The sequence below is a fragment of the Phyllostomus hastatus genome, unplaced genomic scaffold (genome assembly GCF_019186645.2).
Source record: "Phyllostomus hastatus isolate PE091 unplaced genomic scaffold, TTU_PhHast_1.1 phas_scaffold_12, whole genome shotgun sequence".
In the NCBI taxonomy this organism is placed as follows: Eukaryota; Metazoa; Chordata; class Mammalia; order Chiroptera; family Phyllostomidae; genus Phyllostomus; species Phyllostomus hastatus.
The window spans coordinates 19,296,179-19,321,986 of NW_025334007.1; the positions used below are offsets into that span (position 1 = coordinate 19,296,179).

General features: G+C 50.4%; 1 protein-coding gene across 6 annotated transcripts in view; it reads right to left on the minus strand.

Annotated features, from left to right (window-relative positions):
• WWC3 (WWC family member 3) overlaps window positions 1–25,808 on the minus strand; it is a 99,441-nt gene that overhangs the window by 50,902 nt on the left and 22,731 nt on the right. For 3 of the 6 annotated variants that reach the window (XM_045855910.1, XM_045855913.1, XM_045855909.1), the window contains exons 2-6: window positions 14,538–14,647; window positions 8,930–9,133; window positions 8,653–8,802; window positions 6,122–6,241; window positions 4,803–4,892 (exon numbers count right to left, since the gene is read on the minus strand). In XM_045855910.1, the coding sequence (XP_045711866.1) occupies window positions 4,803–4,892; window positions 6,122–6,241; window positions 8,653–8,802; window positions 8,930–9,133; window positions 14,538–14,647 (674 nt within the window). The remainder of the gene's footprint in view (window positions 1–4,802; window positions 4,893–6,121; window positions 6,242–8,652; window positions 8,803–8,929; window positions 9,134–14,537; window positions 14,648–25,808) is intronic. The other 3 variants (XM_045855912.1, XM_045855914.1, XM_045855915.1) reach the window with 3 other exon arrangements.

Sequence of the window (25,808 nt, forward strand, 5' to 3'; positions counted from 1 at the left end):
AAACTGTGCTCACTCCGACTGCAAGACTAGTAGGCTTAAAAACCACATACACACGGGGAGGGAAAGGTATGATTAACTATGGAAAGCTGCTCTTACTGTGTAAATAGTACAGGTACTATGAATCATTTTTACTTTCTTTTAAAATGCACACACACGGAAGTCTCTGGGAGGAGAGAGCCAAAAAGTCAACTGTGGTTACTTTCAATGGTTTCATTACAAAAGATTTGCTTTTTATTTCCTTCATATCTATAGTCCCCAGATGAACAATTTCTGACATAAGAAAGAAAAAAAATACTAGAGATCCGTAAAATGAAAAAGACAACTTTCTAGTGGTGTGCCAGTATCTGACAGGCTTGAGAAAAAGCTACTCTTCCAGGCTATTCCACACGAACTACAGGGAAGCACCTTTTGTTCTGGCGCCTTGTTTTTGATGGCTGTTTAGCTACAGTACGTCACATCACTAAACGTGTTCTCAAATGGCGCAGTGCGCAGGCCTGAACCGCCTTACGGCCATGGCATCTCTGTGTGGAGCTGATATATGGGGGTAGATGAGACACAAAGAGACGTTCACCTGTGGGTGCCAAGCAGTCAGCCAGTTTCCACCCGCACTGAAAGCTACAAGCCCCTCTGCCATTTCGGCAGCTGCAATGGCGACTAGCTGCTTCTCACTCCACCACCCCACCGCCCCTGAGCATGGCTAGCTCCTGATGCTTCCCTGCCCTTGCTCTGAGGCGCCTCAAGCCATCAGCCCCTGGGCTACAGGGACTTGCATTCTGTCCCCTCCTTAGGCGGTGCAACAGTCCTCTGTCTTCACCTATGGTCACCCACACTGGTGTCCTCTGCCTCCGGATCATTTTCATCAGTGCCGCCTGCTCAGAATACCCACCCACAGGGCCAGCAACCTTTCTTTTACTCCTCTGATCTGGGGACCGAGGGCTGCCATTCAGATAACCAGCTGCCAACACCTAGAAAGTAGGTTCAAAACCACGTCCTGACTTTCTACCGCAAAGGATGGCCCAAAGCCGTCACATGGCTTCAACAGCGAGACTATTTAACAGCCCTAATTATATTCAAAGTTAATCTGGGCAGTTGAGATGCCTCTTTTTTAAAAAACCAGTTCCATGGCAAATCTGCTCTGTCAGAATTCTGAACCTCTAGAACCCACTGGAAATAAATATCTGGAGGAGCTCAGTGTTTGCCAACTTTATGTTCTTATATTTAGAATCGTAATCTCTCAAGACATGGAATAACATGGTTTTTAAGTAGAATTCCTTCTTAGATGAAGAATGTCTATTTCCAAATCCTACAAATTCTACTTTGTCTGACTCTTTGGTTTCACTGCAGATCAGTAATGAAAGCTACACCTCAAACAACGCCCTGAAGAGGCAGAAATCATTTCTATAAAATTTCCACATTAAACTCCTGGGACTTAAAAGTTTCTCAGACCCGAGCTTAAGGGGCTCTCACTTGGAAGCCAGACAATATGCAAATGAGCCTAAGGTTTGCTGACTCCTCACTTCCACTGTGTCAACTCGTCACCTCGCAGTGGAGGAAGACTGTGCCAACTATTACCACGTGGGATCCTTCCCACCGGGGTAGAAAGTAACCCCACCGCCAAAGTCCAGGGAAGTTAACCGCGATGTTCCGACATCGGTAGCGATGACCTGAAATCACTGCCACAAGACCTGAAAGGCACATGGGAGGCGGGGCAGGTATGCTTGGACCAATGCACAGCAACCTGCCCCCCCTTTCCCTTCCTAACGACCAGCGCCCTGGGGCTGCTGCGTGTCCCCCACCCCTCCCCAAGGAGGCTCAGCGTGGAGCCCGGCCTGGAAGGAGAGCTCGATGCAACACGACATCCCTGAGCCACCGAGGCCACCAACGGGAAGCCACCCCGCCTTGGAGGACCTCCTTACTGTCTGGGCCCATGGGAGTTAGTCTTGCCTGTGACTTAACAGCTGAAACCACCCTAAATGATAGACTAGGTGTTACTTCCATTGACACCATTCACGTTAGCCTTGCTACAGCCTCTAAAATTATAAAATTCCAGGACTGGGATGCAGGAAAAGTCAGCTCAGGTACCTAAGACCATGAGTACACCTTATCTTCAAATGCTAAGGAGAGCTGTGAACACTGGTCTAAGTTTTAGTAATATAATTCGATTTATGTAAATTCTCAGTTCCTTATGTCTGCCAGTAAGTCTGATGGAATCCACTTCTGGAATCCAAGAAATAGCTCAGGAGTCTAGACTCTGTTTTTAACAGCATGTGCTGTACATCATTTAGAGAAAAACTATCTTCGTCTGTTAAGACATGTCTCCAATCTCAGGGTTTACGATAAATACCAGACTTTCACCTCTGAAGCTTTCTTCTCTGTTGAAGAGCTGAGTGGGCAGAGCTATTAAATAGCTTAAGGAGTCCACTCAGGTGCACACTTTGTTTTCGATGATATAATAACAAGGTTTTAGTTCATCTGGACCACAACAATGTAAATTATTGGTCCTTGCTATTATAGGGTGCCTTTCACATTTATTTCATCTATTCTCATAAAAAGCTTTGTGAGAGGTGATGATGATGATGCTCCCCCACTTTATAGATTCCGGACTTGAGTGTGCAGTGACTTGATGTGCATTATGCAGAGGGACCTGTGTCTGGAACTTGGCCTCCTAGGGGTCGGCTATCCGACAGCCTCTCATCAGATGAGCTTTTCCAGTGGCTGAAGAAATGGCCCTCTGGCTCTCCAAAGCCACTAGCTTTGCCACGAGCTGAACTGGACCTGTGCTCTTAACACTCCAAGTGCTGCAGACCGCAGTACTTATCATGGATTTCTATCGCCCAGGCTACTGAAGGAGGGAAACTGTGTCTGTCTGTCTGTGTCTGTCTCTCCAAAGACACCCCCGGACGATGGCTCAAGCAAGACCGGGGCAGCTCCCGCACCAGCACTGTCGGGGGTTGCCCCAAGGAGCCAGCGAAGGCTGGCGGAAAGGAGGCAAGCCCTGACCGGCTCCGCGCTGACAGGTACTAATTACCAGAGCAGGGATGACTGAGGCCAGCGAAGGAGGGCACGCAAATTTGTAAAAGGCACCCTAAGCAAAGGGTCAAAAACGTCAGGCCCACTCGAGAGCTGCAGAAGCCAGGCAAGGAGCCACCAGACGCCCAGAGAGCGGGCCGGGGGATGAGCACTCGGTAAACGCGTGTGCCCCGCTACGACATTCGAGACCGAGTCTTGCCAACTAATACCTGTGAAAAGTGCTGCGTGATCCATTTTCCCCTGCCTGCTCCAACACGCTCCGAGGAGGGAAAACAAAAGGCTAAATGGATGGACTTTGGCCCGAAGCCTAATCGAGATAGTAGATGAGAAACCCTTCACCAGAGAACTAAAGGAAGATAGTCCTTGTGGGAGGGCCTTGGGGCTTCAGAAGGAATGTTGGCAGCGCTGATCACTGATAAGGCCAGGCTTCACCACCACCTAACTCAGGAATTCAGGGTGGATCAGCACTTTCCCGACACAGATAAGGCTGACTCTTTCCCAGCCGCCCAAAGAGGCTTCTGGTGCGGACTTCTGGGAGCTCCTCGGAGCCGAGGTAACAAATAAAGCCATATTCCTGCTGCTAAAGGAATCCATCTAAACTAGTGGACCTCAACTCTGGGAATCACTTGGGGAGCTGTTTACAAAAATGTCTGGCCCCACTCAAGGCCAATTAAATGAAAATCTCTGCCCAGGCGGCAGGGGGTTTAAAAGCCCTCCAGGAGATTTCCATGCGCGGCCAGGCATCATTGAGAGCGACTGGTGTGCACCAGGGGCTGGGAAACTTTCTCTGCAAAGGGCCCGACAGTGAATATTTTGGGGTTTGGGGTCCATACAGTCTCTGTCTCGTCTCAGCTCTGCCGCTGTAGCTGCTACAGACAATGGGTCAATGAACAGATGTGGCTGAGTTCCAACGAAACTCTATTTACCAATACCCTGAGTGGGCAGGCTTTATAGTCGGTGGGCCATCCATAATTTGGTGCACTGTGGTTAGGACTATAGTTTACCCCATGCAAGAATCCCTTCCAAAGATGCTGTAAATGGTCATATACTTCATCTGAACGCATCCGGAGGCTAGAGTTTCTCGGGAAGAATGAAAGAGTAACTCCAGAAAAAAAAAGTTTCTGAAATAACGAATGTATTTGATGTGAAAAGGAAGGCAAACAGGAGAACATGTTAGCATAAACAAGGGAGACGAAAACGCTGCAAAATGGAGCTGTAGAGAACATACCAGGCCCAGGTACCAAACAGCTAGCTCACAAGTTCACACAAATAAAGTTGGGCTCTTAACCTTCTGGGGACAGGCACGCTCCAATCCACCGAAGCGTCTAAGTCTGCTTCGGTCAGGGACAACAAGTCAAGTCTTACATATCCTTAGATAGCAGATGGTACACTGTACGGAATCTTCTCTCTCCGATGAATGGAGTTTTATTCTGGTGAGTTCCATAACCCAGGAAGCTCCGTGAAGGGTGTGAGCTTCTCCTCCCTCCGCCCTCCTCTAGCTCCTTCTGCCCCAATATGAGAAATGGCTGTTCTAGTTCATTCCTTTGTTTACCACCATTGCTTCATTTCCCCCTATAATTAGCCATGAGGCATAAATTAGGTCCCCAACATTTAGAGTATAGCAACACCAGGTGCTACATAAATATCTCCTGAAAACTAAATGAATAGTTTAGCAATCCTACCGTGGACCATGAGAAAGTCAAAAAGTAGAAAGTGCTCTGCCTTCCACTTGCCCCATTTAGTGTTGCAAAACAGATGACTTGTCAACTTACAACCGGTCTTTAATTCCAGATAACTTGAACAATGGGAGGGCAAGGTGTTCCAAAAACACAATCGGTTCTTGTAAGCTGCCTCTTCCATATCTAGGAAACAGTACAGAGCACTGAAGACTACAACATACACAACCAGGTCTGGGTTCAAATCCACGTTCTACCATTTACTAGGCATGTAACCTCCAAGTAGTTCAGCCTCCCCACTATTCAGCCCCGCGTGTGGCCAATGAAGGTAACATTGCAATGTGTGCTTCACAATGTTGCAATCATAACAATGCACAGAAAACAGTAGTTCACTGAATATTGCTTCCCTTAGCTTCAAATCATTAACAATGAAGGAATAATGGGAAATGAGTCCACATGCTATTCTGTTTCTGGGAGCAGGGCAAGGGCACACCTCCCCACTTTAGAGGACCAGCGCTGAGAGCGGACCAGGCTGCGAGAGACCCGGGTGGCCGCGTGCGGCTCGGGAACGCTTTGGACCCTACCACCAGCAGCTCCTGACGTGGGCCCAGACCTCGACAGGCGACATCGGTTAGATCATGACGATTCAAGCCAGTGAGATCACGCTCTTGAACTTTATTTTGTGGCCGAAAAGAATGCATTTGAGTCATATCTAAGAGTTTTCCTCATTGCGTCTGGTACTTTAGGTTAAATGGCAAATTGATAGAGCTTGGTCAAAACCCCAGGGACAGCAGGAACCTGATAAACCATCTGGATTGAGTCTAGATTCCATTCATAGTCTCTGGCATAGGGCCCGGCAAGGTCCAGTGGCATCTCCAGCCCCTCATGAGGACAGGCAGGCCCAATGTGACCTCCAAGGCAACCTACACAAGTAGATGCGGAGGCTGCGTGTACGCAGAGACTTCCAGTAGGCCGGGAAATGGAACTGATGAGCATGTTAGAATTCCAAGTCAACACCAGAGTCACCTGCTTCCTGTACTGCAGGTTCCTTGACCCCCCACTCTGAAGACGGCGTCTTCAGAGCTTCTGTTTCACTGGGCACTAACAAAACTCCCTGGAGCACAGGAAGGAGCGTAACTGACTGTGATTCCCTACTGGCCCACATGCGAAGGGAGTACAAGCCCATGGAAATATGAAAATGGATGCCGGTGGATGTCCCAGCTCCACAGGACTACAAGTTCTGAATGCCCTTAACCTAGAGCCTCGCTCCCCCTCGGGCCGGGTGTGGAATCCCAGGGCTGCAGAAAGGTCCCCCTGTATTCGCGTCCTCAAGGGCTCCCGTCCTGAGTCCCCAAGCTCCCTGCAACGGACGTCCTGGCTGCACTGGTACATGGTAGCCAGTAGGTAAGACACACCTTCCCTGGGCAGTCTTTCCTTTCCGTCACTGGCAAGAAACTTCCTCTCAAGTTTTCCTGATATGTCCTTGTCTCCCGTTCCATCCTTGGAAACACTGATTGGAGAGCCTCTTTGGAGACCTATCCAAAAGGGACCATGGAACAGAAAAGGTGTCTGAAGGTTGAATCATATGAAATCACCAATATTCAGCCCGTTGTCAGCTACAGAAATGACAACTTTATATGGTTCAACCTAGCTCCTACTGAGTAACTTTCTGAAAGGTTTAGGATCGCTAACTGTAACGCTCTCAGAAAGAGTTCAAAGCCAATGCTTCAGCGGGCTGTGCCTTCGAGGAGCCAAGTCCACACGCGCTTCCCACCCCACGAGGTCACTTAAATGGGACCGTGTGCTGGGCCGTAAAAGTCGTCTTAACCGATTTCAAAAAACTGAAATCTTACACAGTGTAGTCTCCGACCCCGGTGGGATTAAATTAGAAATCAACAACACGACACCTTTAGAAAGCCCCAACGGCATACTTTTCCAGGACCCATGGGTCAAAAAACAAATCACAGAGGAAATGAGAAAATTTCTGGACTGACTGAAAAAAGTGAAAACACCCAATTTTGAGGAATGCAGTTACAGTGACACTTAGGGAAGAACTTATACCTACAGAGTCCATGTGAGAAAATAAGAAAGGTCTAAAATCAATGATCTGAGATTTCACTTTAGGAAGCTAGCAAAGGAAGAACAAATTAAAGTCAAACTAAGTAGAAGGAGGGAAACAATACAGAGGAGAAAGCAATAAAATAAAAAGAGACAAGAAATAGGGGGAAAAGGTAAGCCAACAGCCAGTCGATTGTAAAGACAAATACAATTGGTAACACGTCAGCTAGGATGATTAAGAGAAGGAAGAAGACACACGCGATAAAGATCAGGAATGAAAGCGAGAGGACACCACCTCAGAGCCCCCAGGAATAAAAAGAGCTACCAGAGAACTCGGAGAAAAGCTGACAGACCTGACTAATTCCCTGTGGGCTAATCCCAGCTTGTTCCCTGTTTTTTATACTTCTCTCGGAACAAGCCACACACATGGTCTCTGGCTGCTTCTGCAGCGTGACAACAGGCTTGAGGAAGTAGCTGCGACTGAGTCCACGTGGCCCACGAGGCTGCAGATACTGATTACCTGACCCTTGAGAGGGAAGTTCACTGATGGTTGGGCCCGGTGAGGTGGACCCACGCCTTGACGCACACAACTACTAGAACTGGTTGAGAAAGAAACGGAGAAGCTGAGCAGACCTCTGTCTAGGAAAGGAACTGATTCCGCACTTACACACATTCTCACAAAGAAATCCATGCCCAGATGGCTTTTCTGGTGAGTCCTAGCAAATGGCCAAGGAAGCGTTAATCCCATCCCCACACAAACTCTTTCTGGAAAGAGAGGTGGAAGGAACACTTCCCAACTCGTGCTGTGAGGACAGTATTATCCTGATACCAGAATCAGAGAAACACGTTTTAAGAAAGAAAGAAAGAAAGAAAGAAAAACTATGGAGATAAGAAAGCAGCCTCTAAAATTTAGCACGGAGCTGACTCATCGCATTCTGATGGGAGGTTAAAATAGAAAAACAAAAACCCAAAAAATATCTGGGACATGCCAATATCTGAAGAGGAAGAGAGAAAACCACCCGGAAACAGCATGCCACTACAGCTGAGGCCCTGCGTTCTCTCGAGGCGTGCGGGGAGAGAACAATCTGAAATTCCTGCTACGGGGTGGGGGAGAAGCCTCACCTCTCTCTCCCCCACAGCTCGCATGACTTATTCACCTTCAACAACAGCTGCCATAAAAAAAGACCTACGGCCCCTGAGCCTTAACTCCATTCTGACTTGCAGCACAGAATAAAAGCTCTGACTGTGTCTCTAACGTTCAGCGCTGTGTCGCCAGAGCCAAATACCTGGCAGCATGGCAGTCGCGCCACAGGGAAGTCTTTTCGTGTCTCAAGTAGACTTGGGTTTTCTAAGATAAAACCCAGTGGTAGCAGTTCCCCTCATTCTCCCCAGGCTCCCTGGCACCCAGGGCAGCCACGGCCACGTGCACCCGTGGCGGGCTGTTCCGTGTGGCCAGGGACCGACTCGGGCAGACTGGCGGGGTTAACGACAGAATGCTTTGACTTCTTAGACCGGACCTGGCTCCTTCAAACCCTGAGTATCTGCTGGGTACTAACGGAACAGGGGTGTGCCTTTGGCAGCTTCCTAAACTAAGAGGGGGTCCCTTTGAGAGCATCAGTGTGTGTCCATCTGGCTAGAGAGGCAGAAAGAGTTCCCCGGGTTCCCTGGGTTATGCCGAGGCCCTCCACCCCAGGTGCTGCCCAAGAAAGGACCCTCCAGAGAGACAGGTACATGGCATGCGAACCATTGTGCAGATTCCCCAAGGGTCACCCAGCACAGTCCTAACTGCAGAGGTCTCGGGTAAAGGCCTTTTCCACAGTGACAAACAGGAGACACGAGGTTGTAGCACGGCACTACCTGAAAGGTGCTTGTTTTCCACCTTCCCCACCTGAATGTAAGCTCCACGAGGGCAGGGGCCCGTCGTCTCTTAGGCGCCACGGTATCGCAGTGCCTGGGCACACAGGGGGCACTTGATAAGTATTTGCTAAAGGAGTGGCTAGCAGGTGACCATCTGATTCCACTGCGGCCTGCTGATGACCTAATGGTACGGGAATAAAAAATGGATGAAGCACTCTTGCCCGAGTAAAGTTTGCCGTTTGCAGATAACCTAGCAGGGAAATGGCTTTTAAATGGCACGCGTTCACGAAAGGAGGCGGTCAACTCACAGCTGGCGTACGAGCGGCCGTCGTCCTCACACATTCTGTGCAGCTGCTGGTACTCCTCCTGAGCCAGCTCGAACCGCTGCTGCTTCACCTGGTAGATTTCTTTCTTGGCATTGAGAGCCTCCTGGGCTACAACTAAATATTCCTTCAACATCCGTTCCTGCTCTCGCCTCCACTGTTCTCTGGGGTCCTCAATCTGGGTCAGCTCTGAAATGAAAAGCGTGAGATGTAAGTAACACACACACACACACACACACAAACACACAAAGAATGCGAGTGACTTCAAAGTCAAATCTCGAGGTTGACTAATAGCCATGCGGTTATGGGACGCGTCAATAAGAAAATGAATTACCAAGATACACATTACGAGAGAGTCTACATAACAAACCCCCCCAGAGTGTGGGGCACTTCTATTTTTACACCCACAGTTAAAATAAGGAGAAAACTCCATAAATATGAAATAGCTGACCGGAGGGAGAAGACAACACTAGATAACTTTTCAAACTGTAAACAAATGTTGGCAGAGACGAACGATTTCCAGCCCTCTTCCCCCTGACCTCTTTGACTGGGGTGCCGGCGGCTCCGCCGCCTCGGGCCGGATCGCTCCCACACCACACCTGCAGCCGGCCTGCATTCCTCCTGCACTTGCTTGTCTCCCCCGACCCATAAACTCCCCTCTTCCCAGCCCACCTTCCTCCCCCTGCGAGCTCCCGTAGGACTCACGCTGCCTGCCTCTGCCTCCAACCTCCCTCCCGAGCTCCCGTCTTTGCTTCCCAGCTGCCTCCTCGCAATGCTTCTCCACGTGGACAGACCCAGAGAAATCCTGAGTCCTTCGTCCAAAGCAAAAACCCATTCTCACACGGCACCCTTTTGCTCCTCGGAGCGAAGCCAAAGCGAACAATGGCACAAGAGCAAACACCTGCCTTTCCTCACCCTCCGTCTCAAAGTGAGTGGCATCGTCTGGATGCCCACCCTGAGCCGACCCGGGAGTTCGGCCTGGACTTCATCCCCAGAGAAGCCCTGCTCCTGTCCCTCACCCAGAAGAGGCCATGAGTCATCAAGAACTGGCCACTCCGGCCCCTGGATATAATGGCTGACTCTGTACCCTTCTCTCCGTCCCCCCTCAGCTCAATCAGACCCTCGTGACCCCTCTGCAAAAACACGCAGGCTCACAGTCTCATCCACCAAAAGGCATCCTCCGTGCGCTCGCCAAAGCTGCCTTCCTACCTCTGCTCGAAATTCCTGAACACACGGACCTCTTTTAAAGCACGAAGTCCAACATCCTCCGCGTGTGATGTGGGTCCTGAAACTCAGCTGCCAGTTTCTCCGTCCTCCTCCCCACAAACATCCTCTAGACAGACTGACTTGTCCCCCGAGTCCCCATCTTTGGCATTGTTCCCTGTGTCTTTATTTGCTCCTTCTGCCCACCGAGGACCTCACCCTCTTCCAAGTCCCTTTGCCAAGATGCCTCTTCTTTGAAGCCTTCTCTGCCCTCAGAGAACACACGCCTCTGTACGATGGCTACCACTGCTGGTCCTCCCACTAGCATGTAACTGTTTTTATCTTCGTTTCCTACACAAAGTGCGAACCCCTGCAAGGCAGGCGCACAGCCTCAGTCATCCTTATGTTCCCAGGACCCTTCATCAGCCTGAAACCCGGAGAGCCACCCACTGTTGACTGCAGGCTCGCTGAATGAGGAACAGAAGAGACAGTCTGCTCCGAGGACACAGGACTACAGTCCTGACATCAGACCCTTGCGCCGAGGGGGCAAACTGAGCCAACAGGCGAGACGCCCAGATTCCTGCAAGGAAGGCTAACTCTCCTCGTGCAAGAACTTTGCTGGCGGTGGTTTCGACATGAGTGAAAAATGGAAAGCAATGTCCCTGTCCCATGTTTAGCGTCCCCAGGCTACGGTGGTTCCACTATCATGTTGACATGTTGATAAGCACATGCAGGTTGCTGGCAGCCAAAACAAAATATGAGATAGTTCAGAGGAGAGAAAGGCTGTTCCAACTCCCCCCACCCAGACCCGAAATAAATAGGCAGAGCAACCCCTGCAGTGGGGGCTTGGGCAGCACGATCACAACCCCAACCCCACCCTCTACTGAAGAACGGATGAAAAAGGGCAATGTACCCACCACTGAGTATTATTCAGCCGTAAAAAGGAATGAGGCACTGGCACAGGCTACCACGTGCTTGGACCTCAAAGCCGTCATGATGAAAGAAGCCAGATACAAAGCATCACATAGTATCTGGTTCTATGTACATGAAATTCCGGAACAGGCAAACCCATAAAGACGGAAAGGAGATTGATTGGTGGCTGCCAGGGGCTCAGAGACTGGGGGGAAACGGGGAGTGACTGCTCGCGGGCTCGGGATTTGACCTCGGGGCGAGGAGATGTTCTGGAACCAGACAGAGGTGCCAGTTGTATAATGCTGTGAAGGCGCCAAACTCCACTGGACTGTACACTGTATAATGGTTAATTTCATATCCCGTGCATTTCACCTCAAAATGGTTAAAAATGGAAATTTTATGTCTGGTTTACTTTAACACACACACACACACACCCATGAACGCTTCCTAGGATGTTTCAAGTTAAGTTCCTTTAAACCCCCTCCCACCAACACCCCTCACCCCCCTTCACACTGCCCCCCCCCAGGGCCCTCCTAGAAAGCCATCCCAGGCCTTAAAAGCTCACGTGGGGAAATAAGAAACCAGGAACACAGCAAAAAGCAGGGTCTGGCCCTAGCCCCGGAGTTCAGATTCAGCGGGCTTGGGGCAGCACAGTCACCACTGTTTGTAACTGCGCCGTGTCTCTGACGTTTGTTCAGCTGGGAGACCCGCTGCGATGATCAGCACTGTCAGCACTCTGTCCGCAGCGCCGGAAGGTCCCGGGCTCCTCAAGGTGGTCAACCCAGGGCCCCTCTGGGCCCTACCCCACTGTCGACCTGCACAGTTCCAATGGACAGAATTGCCTCCTCGGGTCCTGTGCTTTCTGAAAGCTGTGCCACCGAGAGCTGGCTCCTCAGGAGTGAGCTTTCTGCAGTGGGCTCTTTGGCCCCCTGCGTACAAATTATTACAATGATAATAACCTTTCTTGTTCCTGAAGAAAAGAGGTGGGTCGTCTGAAGACCTCAGAGGAAAGAGGTGGCATGAGCTGGGAGCTGATGTGTTTACCCGTGTCCCCTCTGTGTCACCCCAGTTATGCTCAGCGTGGCACTAAAAGGATGTCCTTAATGTCTAGAGTGTGCTGTCGAATCCTTGAGGGTGGAGACTGGGTTTCATTTTCCTGCGTCCCCAGGGCCCAAAGAGGGGCCAGAACAGAGACCTCTACAACACGTGCTGTGAATCAGCAGCAGAGGAGCAGGGGCCGTGGAGGGATGAGTTTATGAGGGACGAGCCGGGACAGGCCCCGGGCCTCCAGCAGCAGGCAGGCCGACTTTCCAGAAAGGTTGTGCAAGGCGGATGCCTTTGCCGCTCAGTCACACCACCTGGGCCCTAGAGGCGGAAAGCTTGGAGCTGAAGCTCTGTGGTGCGCAGGCCCAGAACACAGCGACCAGGCCGAGCAGCCCGCACCTGTGGGAGTGGCCTGCACCTGTGGGAACTGCCCTCCCCTGTGGGCGGGGCTCTCCCCTGTGGGCGTGGCCCTTCCCTGTGAGAACGGCCCTCACTGGTGGGAGGGGCTCTCCCCTGTGGGAACTGCCCTCACCTGTAGGAGCTGCTTTCACCTGTGCAAGCTGCCTTCGCCTGTGGGAGTGGCCCTCCCCTATGGGAACTACCCTCCCCCGTAGGAGCGGCCCTCAACTGTGGGTGCTCCCACCAGCAGCTGGGAAAGCAAGCCCAGGTGGCCAGACACCTCAAAGACACACTAGCGGGTCACCCGGGGTGGTGAATCCACCTAGAAGCCCTCTTGCCACCCGGATTCCTGCCTGGCAGGCCGGGCAGTAGCCATGCCGAGTGCCCAATCTTTGGGTAAGCGCTACACCAGAGCGCGAGGCCAGGTGCCACATATGAGAAATGGCACGGCCCCAGGGCTGACATGGGAAGCCTGGCCATTCAGGTTTCTTTTTTTTTTTTTAGCTCAAATTTTTTATTATCTGATTCAATGAACATAAAATTAAATTTTAATAAATAGAACTAGAACAAACATAAAAGGGAAAGAGAAAGTCATGACTAAAAAAACTTGTTCATTAAAAATGTGCATTTAAGATTAATACTAAGAATTTCTACAACTCATTTCTTGTTCTTCCATTGTAACTGAAGAAGTTATGCTTGAACTAGTAATTCTCTAGATTAGACCAGTTTTGCATCCTTTGAATAAACACCATGCATATTAATAGTTTTAAGTTTTTAATGTGACAAATGAGTGTGTTTCTTTATTATTTAACTATCTAATCCAGATCAGGTGGACAACAGTATTATCCTCAGAGAATGATGTGTATCTAAACCCCTATGTTTTGTTTTGTTTTGTTTTTCAACTGCAGTTTACATTCAATATTATTCTGTGTGAGTTTCAGATTAAATATCAGGAGGGCCACTCTGTGAAGTACATGACCGCCACTCACGTTTGCCATTCACAGGGTGACTTGGCAAGTGACAATGAAGCAGTTGACCCTCAAGGCACCAACCTGGGCCAGTCACACTAGGGGGACTGGGACTAGCCACGGGACTAGAGTGAGGGAAGAGCTTCGAAGTCACTCATGTGAGGGCATGGGGCATCATTGGGCTCTCCGGCCTGCCCCGCACTTAACACACCAGAGGACAGAAAACGCAGTTAGGGGAAGCCATGCTTTATGTCCCTGCTAGTAAAAAGGACAATGACAGAAACACCGCAATGAGTCAGCGGTGGAGAACAGATCTAGAATGAAATGGGGCCTGCGAGGCAAGGCGTGTCGCCCTCGCCGCACCCTGACATCTGGGGTGGGCACATTCCCCCGTGGGGCCATCCCGTGCTGTGCACTGCAGGTTCGGCAGCGTACCTGGCCCCTCCCCGCCAGACTCCTAGAGGCCCCTCTGCCGTGTGTGACAATTGACTATTACCAGATATTACCTAGTGTCCCCGGAAGGCAAAATAAGCCCTGGTAAGAACCACTGCTCTGAAGAGCCCTACAGAGCAGGCGGGTGTGGTCAGGGACCCGCTGTTTTAGCCGTAGTCTTGACACCATTCCCTCCCTTCTCGGAGATCAAAAAGGTTTGATGGATTCCAGTTACACGTACAAGCCAAAATGAAGTTAGGGTAACCGCTTGGGCAGTTAATTATTCCAAGAATGTGTAAGCCTCCACTTCGTGATAACCAACCTTTTCATTTATGAGAGGTATTTCTAGGTCCAAACTGTCTGGAAAAGATATTCCTTATGTTAGATATTATGACCCTCCATTAAACATACATCAGACCGTCCTCAGCAGCATACACGCAAAGCAGCTACATAACTGCTTCATTTTTTTTAAGGAGTCAGCTAATGAAAACTTCAGATTACATTTATAAAATCCAGTTTAATGATGCACTGGGCAGTCAAGATCATTTTGCTCTACAAAAAGAGTTTTTAGCATCTTTGAGATCAACATGAAAACTCACTCACTTATAATAACTCAAATGTGGCATTCTACTTACTATTTATGTGGTCCATGTAATAAATTCCAATTTGTTTATCATATACAGTTTCCCATCCTAAAGGGAGTTCATCTCCAACACAATCAGCAAAGGTTAGTGGCTTTGTTATCCTGCAAAATAAAATGACAAGAGCAAAGTTGAAGATCAGGTCAATTTTGTGTAAGTTTGCTGAGTCAACTCCAGAATCAGGTTTTAATACGAAATGCTGTGTTATTTCATTGACTGGTCTTGGCCCCAACTTTTGGAAAATTAAATCACTGCCTTTGCCTAAGTAATAATCAATAACAATATCAGTACACTCACAGTTAAAGTCACTGCTGTCTCATAGTGCAACTTTAAATACCAGCAAGAGCATATCAAACATTACAGAACAGGTCAGACAGGCACCTTCTTCCAGGCAGCGCATGTAAAGTGTAATGAGGTGGTGACAGCGGAATGCGGCTCTTCCACAGCAACAGCACAGCAGCCCCGCTTTGTTCTCCATTCCTGCGAAAGGTCCCCCCTCCCCATTGCCATACATTGCAGCTGCGATCTAGCTAAAATGTAATGTTTCTACGGCCGGTGGTCATGAGTTAAGGAGTGAAACACAACAGTTGACCGAGCACAAAAATCCAAGCACGCGCGGTAACAATACAAGGAGATGCCTACTGACTGCTGCCTGGGTGCCTGGCGCAGTGGGAATCAAGATCAGAAAGGGGCCTTCTTGTTTTCTGGAGAAGAACAACAAAAGCAAGTTGTCTACAGACCTCTCTCCTTGAAGTAACGCTAATTTAAAAGCTTGGTTTGACACAGAGAGGTAAAGGAAAGGTTTCCAGATGGGCTTCTTTCAGTAGAACTCCCCCTCCCCACACCTCACCATCACACTGATTGACAAGACAGCTCTTGTATAAAACGGGCCACACCTGCAATTGTCTGAGTCTGGGCAGCTATCTACTCGGTAGTCTCCATAAATGCACGGACTGACATGCATGGGAAGCCGATAACCTAAATTTTACTCACTCACTCCTCCCACATCCTCTGTTTGTGTCCCTGGCCCCAGGAAAGTGAGAGGCCACAACCACGGCCAAGCCCCACAAGACCACTATAAATTCTGAACATGTTAGTCTCCTAAACTGGTCCGCCAACAAGGCTTTGCCTCTCCCAGTAGCATTTAGAAATTGATGAGCACCATCAGAAAGGCACTGATTGGAATTCGTCTCCATTTTAAACATATAGGTTTAAGAAATTAAATTAGAGCCTGTATCAAAACAGAAACATGCAAAGGTAAAAGTCACCATGGGCATCCTCCCACATGCGATGCACTCAAAGCCCCACAACATCACACGGGCCTTTCATGTGCCGGTCCCGTCCCACAACACAACGTCCACAGCACAATTCCTTTACGGGTCAGGGACCCTGTGCCGGTGGTCTGGTTCCAAGTCAAGCAGGTAACAGCAGGATTTTGTGTGTGATTCAAGTCATAGATGGGACAAAACCACAACAAAGACAACGCTACTCTAAGATGAGCTGAGTCCTGAGCACACCTCCGCTATCCTAGATTCACGAATAAGCCTAGAGAAAAGTGCCCAGTCGCAGGCAGCGTCTAAGCATGTTTGCATCCGTGACCTCATTGAACTCGCAGACGCAGGTGGGAGAGTGACCTCACAGTACTGCTGAGCCTGCCTCACTCACTCTGCAATTCAGAACTCTTATGAAAATATTCTAAGTTCACCCTTTGCAACCCTTTGCTTCACAGGCCAGCACTCACTCCACTGAGCCACACCAGCCGGGGCAGCAATTTCTTAAACAGTTAAACAGCTTCCATATGACGCAGCAATTCTACGCCTAGGTGTAGACCCAAAAGAAATGGACGCATGCCCACACGCACACACAAAAATGTCCACAACAGCATTACTCACAACAGCCAAAAGGTGAAAACAACTGGGCTGGCCAGTGATAAATGCATATGTAAAACCTGGTCTATCCATACAATGGAATGTTATTCAGCCATTAAAAAGGATAAAGTACTGACACAGGCTATAACACGGATGGACCTTGAAGTCATGGTGCTGAGTTCAAGCAGCCAGAGACAGAAGGCCACATGTGTGTGGTCCTATCTATAAGAAATGTCCAAAACAGGCAAATCTATAGCCGGGTAGTAGACCAGTGCTGCCGGGGGCTGGGGGGAAAGGGATGGGAGTGACTACTAATGGGGACGGGGCTTCCTCTGGGGGAGATAAAAAGTTCTAGAACTAGATAGTGGTGATGGTCACACCACTTCGTGAATATACTAAAAACAAACTGTACAGCCCTGGCTGGCGTAGCTCAGTGGATTGAGCATGGGCTTCCAAGCAAAGGGTTGCGGTTCGATTCCCAGTCAGGGCACATGCCTGGGTTGCAGGCCAGGTCCCCAGTCAACCACACATGGATGTTTCCCTCCCCCTCTTTCTCCCTCCCTCCCCCTCTCTAAAAATAAATAAATAAAACCTTTTTTAAAAAACTGTACGCTTTAAATGGTGCATGTCATGGTATATGCGAACTATATCTCAGATTTTAAAGCTACAAATGAAAGGAACATCTCTGTGTGTGAAGCTCATAATCTGTATTTACAATTATTTTTTGAAAGAGTCCCAGAAGTAAATTTATGAAGTCAAAGATATGAAGCTCCTTTAACCATATCTCAAATGTAATGTGAAAAATCCAGACAGTCAAGTACAAAGGAGAGGCCATGAAGTCACCTATAATCCAGAAGCCCTGCTTATTTTCTCTCCTCCTGCTCCCCACATTTTTCCACAGCTGATATCATGCTAGATACAATTTCATACACTGATTTCTTTTGTTTGCATATTTCTTCGGGCTCTTTAACTCTTTGTTAGCACCCCTTTCTAGCGCATTGGAATCTTCCATTGGGTGCGGTAAACCATAATTTATTTACCAGGCACCTCAAGTCCTCTATCTAGGCATGTTCCAGTTTTCTGCCCTTTATTGTAAGGAACAGACAGGAGCTTACGGTAAACACTTGATGTGTACTGCCAAGGTGCTTGACCATCATCAGCACACACACCTACCCGCGAGGTAAGGGGTGGTCTTTCTCATCGCCCTCTGGGGATGCCTTTAACGCATTTGTTCAAAGGCTCAAAACAGATCCATACAGCACGAGCATGCTTTACTTTCAAGGAACAAGCTGGTAGGGAGTACAGTGTAAGTTTAATAGCATTTTCAGAATGTGGAGGAGTTGGAAAAACATGGTGAGCAATGAAGTGATAAGCGGGGTGCCCGCTGTTCCCACGCCTCAAAGTGTGCTCTAACATTGTATCTCAAGGTCCCGGGGCCGGCTCTCACTGGTCTCCTTGTTCTGTCTCCCCGTCTGAGCAGCCTCCACCGGGAGAGACGCCCCCTGTCCCTGCTCCAACCCCCACTCAGAGATATTCCCATTCCTGGCCCCAGCACAGAAGAGGGATACATGTTGGATGTTTCCCAGAGTCGGTCCACAAGAAGGGAGAGAAGGCCGGGTGGCACCAACAACACTGGACTTCTTTTCATTCCCTTTTGCGCGGTGCATCCTGCACGGCTCTTTTAGAAGCAGCCCGGGGCCACTGCAGTCTGTGCCAGCTCCCAAAGAGCCCGGTTTCCTGATCTTGACAATGGGGATGGTCAGACAAACCTCACAGGGTCACGTTAGCTGCGACGGCCTCTTCAGTTTCTGCAGAAACCAGCTCCGTCCCCTCCACCTCCCGCCTCCTTCTCATTCCCCTAGTACACTTGCTTCACACTGTATGAGTTTCCTTTTGCTGCTTATTAACAGAGGACCACAACCTTGGTGGCTTGAAGCAACACGGACTTATTATCTTACAGTTCCAAAGATCTGAAGTTTGGGTTGGTTTCTCTGAACTTAAACCGAAGAGTCAATAAGGCCGTGTTCCTTTCCGACGCTGCAGAGGGGAATCCATTCCCTTGTCCAGTCCAGCTTTTGAAAGACTGCCTACCATCCACAGCAGCTCCCTCGGCCTCCGAAGCCAGCCACTGGCGGCTGAGTCTTCCTCAGGAGGCCTTGTTGTCTCTGCTTCCTCCTCTGCCTCCCTCTTCCACTTACAAACACCCTTGTGATTGCACTGGGTGCCCCCTGACTAATTCAGAATAATCTGCCCATTATAAGATCCTTTAGTTAGTCACATCTGCAAAGTCCCTTCTGCCACATAAGGTAACATCTTTACCAGTTCTAGTCCTAATCAGGACACAGACACCTCGGGAGGCCATCATTCTGCCAACCGCGGACAGCCGCTGGGGACACCGCAGGGCCAGAGGCTGGGCAGAGCAGGTGGCAGCACGGCGCCTCGAAGACCACGCTCATCCTGCTGGCCAGGCTCAGGGGCCTGGAACACTTGGCATCGGCTACATCAAACTGCGCAAAATCAGAGGTGGGCAGCAGATAATGGGAGCAGAGACAAAAGTATGAACAGGGATTCCTAACACATTTTCTTTATCACACACAAAGGCCAGAACAGCCCTGCGGCAAGTGGGCTACCCTCTCCAGTTTCCTGGAACAAGATGACTTTTGTCTTTCCACGTCCTACGTGTTCTACTCACAGAGGATCTTCTTCATTTACAATTTCAGTCCCAGACCCACCTTCGAGAAGTAGTAAAGACTTCCTTCACCTTCTCGAACACGCCCGGCTCCCACTGAGCTCCCGAGCCCGCCAGAACATGGACACCACGCGGTGACTCAGGCCCCGTGTGCCGTGCTTTCCCAACTCCAGTGACCTGGCGTCGACACTCGACGGCCAGGGTCCCTGAACTCCCCCTAAAGTCGCACTGAAACAGACGAGCACAGTCCAGGACTTCCAGCATATTCCCAGAGACGATAATCACCTCCCAGAAACAAAGTTGAGAAGCTCTCTAATTTTTTTTAATTATTTTATCGTTGTTCAAGTACGGTTGTCTGCATTTACCACCCCCATCACTCCTCCCCACCCCAGCCATCCCACCTCCCTCCCCTGATCCCACCCCCCTTGGTATTGTCCGTGTGTCCTTTATGGTTGTTCCTGAAAACCCTTCCCCTCTTCATCCCCATTGTCCCCTCGCACCTCCCCTCTGGTCACTGTCGGGATTGTTCTTAAGTTCAATGTCTCTGGTTCTATTTTGCTTGCTTGTTTGCATTATGCTAAGTGAAATAAGCCAGGCAGTGAAAGACAAATACCATACGATCTCACCTTTAAGTGCAAAATAATCACTGAGAAGCTCTTTTAGAAAGATTCCTCATTTCTCTGTCAAGGTTAAAAGAGCAGTGAATGTATCACAAACCTACCACATTCATCTTGAAAAGTCACTCGAGTGATCACGACATTTACATTTGAACTCCACATATTTATTTGGAAGAACATATTGACTGGCAATTGTCATCGAGTCCCATTCTAGAATTTCGGCTAAAGAGTAACCACACCTAGAACTCAGTCGAAGCACTGCAACTGACATTTCAGTGTGTTAATGCAGCACGAGGGGCCCGATTCTAGTGCTAAGAGTTTTACAACCATTCTTGAATTACATTCATGATTTCTGTGTGAAAAGATTAAGTCTTCTTGAGAATAAAAAATAAATGATACGTCATCAGTCTTTTCATCAACTTCAAGAGAAAGCTAACAGTTACGGTTCATGGACAGATTTCCAGACTAATCTGAAGAGCAAACGGCTCCTCAAAGACATCTCCAGGAAAGAAAAGACATGGAGGTTTTATGAATGGCAGTGTAGCCACAAGACAAATGATCACTGAGAATAGGATGCGGGTGAATCCCTTTCCCCAATTAGCCCAAAACTGCATTTGTGGGAGACCTCCAGTCTCCATAGCTTCATTTCAAAAAAAAAAAAAAAAGGTCCACCAGCAGACTCGCTGCTTTAGTATCAACAGGTTTTACCACTAGCCTTTATGCCTCAACCAGGTACACCTCACCTGGCTTCTCCCAGGTGTCATTCCTCAGAACAAAACACCATTTACGGGAGCATTTGTCTTCCTGAACTTCCGCACGCAGAGCCAGGGGCCAGCACATTCCGAGGGGCACAGCTTTTCACAGTGGAGACACGGACTGACTAGCCCGAAGGGAGACAGATGGCAGAGTCTGTTCACCATCAATTCACCTGAGTTAGAAGGTCAATGCTGCCGATATTTGCACGGGGATATTAAGCAGGTCACAGCACTCCACTTCAGACCATGCCAAAGGCATCTTTTCATAGTCACAACAGAACAGCCGTGCCCCATCGGGTTGAGCTGATATTTAAAGGCTGCCCCTGCTAAGTTAGCATTCGTTCCGCCAAAGCAATGGAGGAGCAACAATGCAACAATTCCGCCAAACCCCTCCTTCATTTTCCTCGTGGGCACACCGAAATAGCACATCTCCCCACGTCCTGGACAGCTGGGTGGAGCCATGAGACCGGGCTCTGGCCAATGGGCTGGGGGACAGGGGTAATGCACACCCCTTCCTGACCTGTCCCCTTCTTGCAGGACCCTCCATGCCCCAAGTCAGGCAAGCCAGCAGGGGACGGCCACTAGGGTCTGGATGTTTGTGTGCCCCCAAATTCATGTGTTGACATCCTAATGCACGTCACCCAGCAGGGTCCCTCTGTCACAAAAAGAACAGAAAAAGAACTTCGCATCAAGCCCATCAAGTACACAGTCCTAAGAACACTGCTCATTTCCGCATAGAAGCTCTAACGATACAACTTAGGGTAAAATCAAGACACACTTGGGCCCAGTTGGTAAAGAGGATTTTCCAGGGCAGCATTATCTAATAAAAAATACAGTAAGAGTCACACAGTTATTTCAAAAACTTCCAGTAGCCACAGTTTAGAGAGTAAAAGAAACCAGAGAAATTAAGTTTAATAACATATTTTATTAGACCCAATATATTAAAAGCACTATCAACATGCAATGATTATAAAACTATAAACAGGATATTTGGCATCCTTTTTTGGTACGAAACCCTTGAACTCTGCTGTGTGTTTTACACTGAGATCTCATCCCAGTCCAGGCTCCCCACGACGCAGGTTTTCGGTCGCCCACGTGGCGGCGCCGCCTGCGCCGGGCAGCACAGCTCGGGGGCCTCGTGCAGCTCCACAATTGACTCTATGAAGGGTCACGGCAAAACCCACGAGCTGAGGCTAAGAGCATTTAAGAATTGTCTGGCCTGAGAACCATCTTCCACAAGCCCCTGGTGGGAACCTTAAAGAGTCAAGTTTCTAAGACCATAAAACCTTACGCAGGGGAGTCTCAGCTTCCCGCCCCACCCCCTTCGGTCCCTCTGTATTCCCAGCAACCTGCGAAACCCACTGTGGCCCAAAGGGGACTACTCTCTCCCTCTGCCATGCTTTCCCCGCCCCCCAATTCATGTTCAGATCCTTAGGCATCTTCCCGGACGTGGCCCGGATTCCCTCTGCCCAGGCCCAGGCCATGCCAGTGGGAGTAAGCGGTCCTTTCTCTGGCCGGCCTCAGCACTTGCTCTCTCCTCCTGCGCATTCATTAAAACGACAAGTAGAACCATGAGTGGTTATCTGCTCACGTCACATCTCCCCCAGTGTTGGTTAATTCTGGGCAAGAATGGCCTTTCCTGCAGCTCTGTCTCACCTGCCCAGTAGGTGCTCCGCTGCCACACAGGGCGAGCCACAGACTCGACCTGCGCCACGGCAAGGGGGGTCTGCCACCAAACCTGTAACTACGGCAGCTCAGAAGCTGCATTGGGGTGGCGCTGTCTTGCGAGAATGTATGCCCAAGAGCAGGTGTGCAGATCTGGGGCTTGAGAGGCTGGATGTGAGAGAGTGGGCCGCAGCGTGACGGATACATTGCTTCCTCTTTGGGGATGGGACTAACAGGTGCTCAGGATCTGCTTACCAGCGCAATAGGAAACACAGGCTTGTCGAGTTAGGAATGGTATCCCGGACGGACGGTGTGAGAGCAGGAGGCCAGTGCAGGCTGGAGGGCCCTCGCAAGGAGACCCCCAAGTCTGCTCTGGACCAGCCAACACTCCACAGTTGCCCCCCCTTGCACACAGACCAGCCTTCAGTAGCCAGCCTTCTCCGGATGGGCCCACGTGGTCCTCCTCCCTGGGCCCCCAACCACGGGAAGCCGGCCACCAGGGAGAAGCCCGGCCACTGCGGTCCACTAGGCAGGGAGGCTGGAGAAACGATGACTCCCAGGAGAGCCTGGCTCCTGGAAGCCGCCTTTCCAAGGGGGGGCCACAAAGGCCGGCGTTCCGAAACACACACGCAGGCAGAGAGCGGGTCAGCGGTTGTTGCGAAGGGGACGTGGGAGGGGGGGGCGGGCAGGGAGGATGGGAGGTGGGGATGTTCTAAAACCAAGTCACAGGGATGGTTGACCAGCCATGTACATTTACTAAAACTCATCAAAGTACACAAAGATGGGTGAGTGTTGTGGTACGTAAATGACACTTCACTGAGCTGTGTAAAAAATGCGCTCATGTGCACCCATGCACACATATTGAGGCTTCTGGGTTGTTGTTGTTTTAATCTTAATTGAATTTTTTTTCCATTACCATTTCGGCCCCTTATACCCCCCTCCCATTTTGAGGTTTCTAGTAAGAACTTCATTTACAGTTGGAGGAAACGATTTCAGGGTGCGCAGTCACCTGAAATACCCGGGAGAAGAAACCCATCAGAAAACTCGGGGACTATCGTTAGCTTCGCTGCCACCTCACTCACTGTAAGTAGGCTGCCACACACAACTGGGGATTCTGACCCACAAGCCCCAAGTCACGGCGTCGTGAAACTGCTTCTGGGATGTGGAATGGACACAACACGATGTCCTTCCCGCTGGAAGCAGGCAGCAGCACTCGGAAAGGCAGCGCTCTGGGCTATGCCTCCAGGTGAACACGTCCAGTCACACAGCACCGAAGAGGTCGGCGCACGGCTTTCACACACAGCACTGAGCGCGTGCAGCCACACCCAGCGCCCCCGGGCAAAGCCCGCATCGTGCTCGGCCAGACAAGGAGAGTTGCCTGTAATCGGTTTTCAAGAGGTAGGCCCAGACGAGGAGAGTTTCCTTTCATCGGTTTGAACAGGTGGGCCCGTTATCCCAGCCCTCCTTTACCGAGCAGGAAACTGGGCTCGGGGTGCGCGCCCAAGAGGTGGGTCCCGGGCACTAAAGTGGGCAGTGCAGACTCAGGAGAAGCCCACTCGGGTACCCAGAGGCTCTCTGTACTCCCACTGCACTGCACTCAGGGAGGAAATTTCAAGCAAAAACCAATTGGTTCCAAAAGCCAATCAGCCAAGCAACCACCATCCCTGAGGAAAACTAGAAATAAAGGTGCCATACGACTGCTATAAGAATAAGCAGACGTGTACCATTTTCCTCCCTTTTTAATGATATTGTACCTCCCTTGCCATCCTAACAAATTTCTGATGATTCCTCCGATGAGGGTACAGGTAGGGAAGTCACGACTGCCGCCTTTTCGTGTGTGCAAAGCACTGGATGATGGTCTCCACACAGTCCTTCAAAATAAACAGTATTACAAAGGTTTGGTTAACTTACTACTGAATATAATGGACAGGAAAGGACACATAAAAACTGAAAGGGGAGGTTTTAAGGAAGGATTCTGGAGAGAGAAACAAATAGTGACAATTGACGGAAGAAGTCAAGTCAGCTGAAACGGGAGAGGAAAGCGGGCCGGCCAAGGGGAGTGAAGAGGCGACCGCATTCTTTAGAAATGGCATCACGGGAGGAGGCGACCCAGACGGTTCTGGCCATCTGTTCAGACAAGCGGCACACAGCGGCAGGGACGTCATAGTCCTCGGGGCTCTGTGAGCTCACTGTGGCTCTGCAAACAGCGCCAAGATCAAACTGTCCGTGTGTGCTGCACCCGGTTGCAGAGCGCCCTGCGTCGGGCTTCCGACAGCAAGAGCACGAGGACTTGATCGCCCGCCCTCTTCTACATGAATTCCCTCCCCCTCCCCCACCCCTCAAAAACAACTTTTAGCCGTCACTTCATCTGTTTTCTTTTTGGCACGAGAATTCCACTCTTTACAGATGTCATCTTTGCACGCATCACCCACCGAATCCGTGCACGAAAGCACAGGGGGAATGCCTGAGCATCTGAAGACTTTCAGTCATCCATCAAGCTCATGAGAAATGCCATGTGCCAGGACAGGAGAGCTTGCAGGGACAGTGGTGCTTTCAAGTCTTGGATCTCTCTGGGAACCTGAGATAAGCCGTCAATCTCCTCCCTAGAAAAATGTGCCTACACATACACCCAAAATGCTGCCCTCGTATATGCGCGAAATGCTGCCAGTCCGGCAGGTCCAGTTTCGGGGTGCCTGTTTCCAGCTCCCCGCCCAAGGGAAGAGGCACCAGGTAGGGAGCGCAGCTCCGGTGGGGGAAGGGCTGGTTTCACCAGCGGTGGGGTCAAGGTCTCAAACCCACCGACACAGCCACTTCTGAGCTGCCCAGAAAGGGCAGGGGATGCCACTGACGGACTGCGGACCTGCCCCGGCCCCACGCAAGGGGCGAGGGCGCAGGTGGCCAGACAAAAGGAAGCCTCCCCACACCCCCCGAAGGCGTGGGCTGTCCAGACAAAGATCAGGGAATGGGAGGCAGGGCGGGGGCTATCATCAGATCTGCTTTGTAGAAAGATCTCTGCGCGGCAGAGAAAGTGGAGAGCAGGGAGTGGGGCTGGAGCTGTGGGCAGAAAGTGATGACACCCGAAGACTCCCGGGTCAGGGACGCAGTGACAGGGCCTAGGTCCCTGAGCTGTTGTGGAGCCACGCACCGGCCCCCGAGCAAGGCGAGGTGTGCATCACCATCTCAGGTGTGTGCCGTGCAAGCGTGATGGGAACACAAGCATCCCTTGTAACCACTTGTGCATACGTCCACGACCCTGATAGTTTCCCTTCAAAGGGCCATGACGGAGGCGCTGAGTCGAGGTCTTCTGCAGTGTACCCGCTCTAACGCATGCCTGCCCAAAGGGTAACTCGTTATGGGTATAAAGGTTTCTGCCCACACCAGCTCCCCTGAGACTCTCCAAGGAGGCAGGAGCAAGGGGCTGCTGCCTTCCTCACAGCATCCCCCACGGGGCCGGAGACATGGCCGCGAGAACAAATGAATGAGTAAGGCAGTCCAGGTGCGGCCGGGCTGGACTCAGGGCGTCCCGTAACGTCTGTAAAACCCCCACCAGGGAGCCTGTGGAATCGAGCCTGCAAGGACGCCGGTGGCTGTGCCTGCCCCCCACCCCCTGCTGATGCACATGGCTACCTGAAGCTCCGGCCCGGGGGTCTGGCTGGGCAGCACCCCCAGCC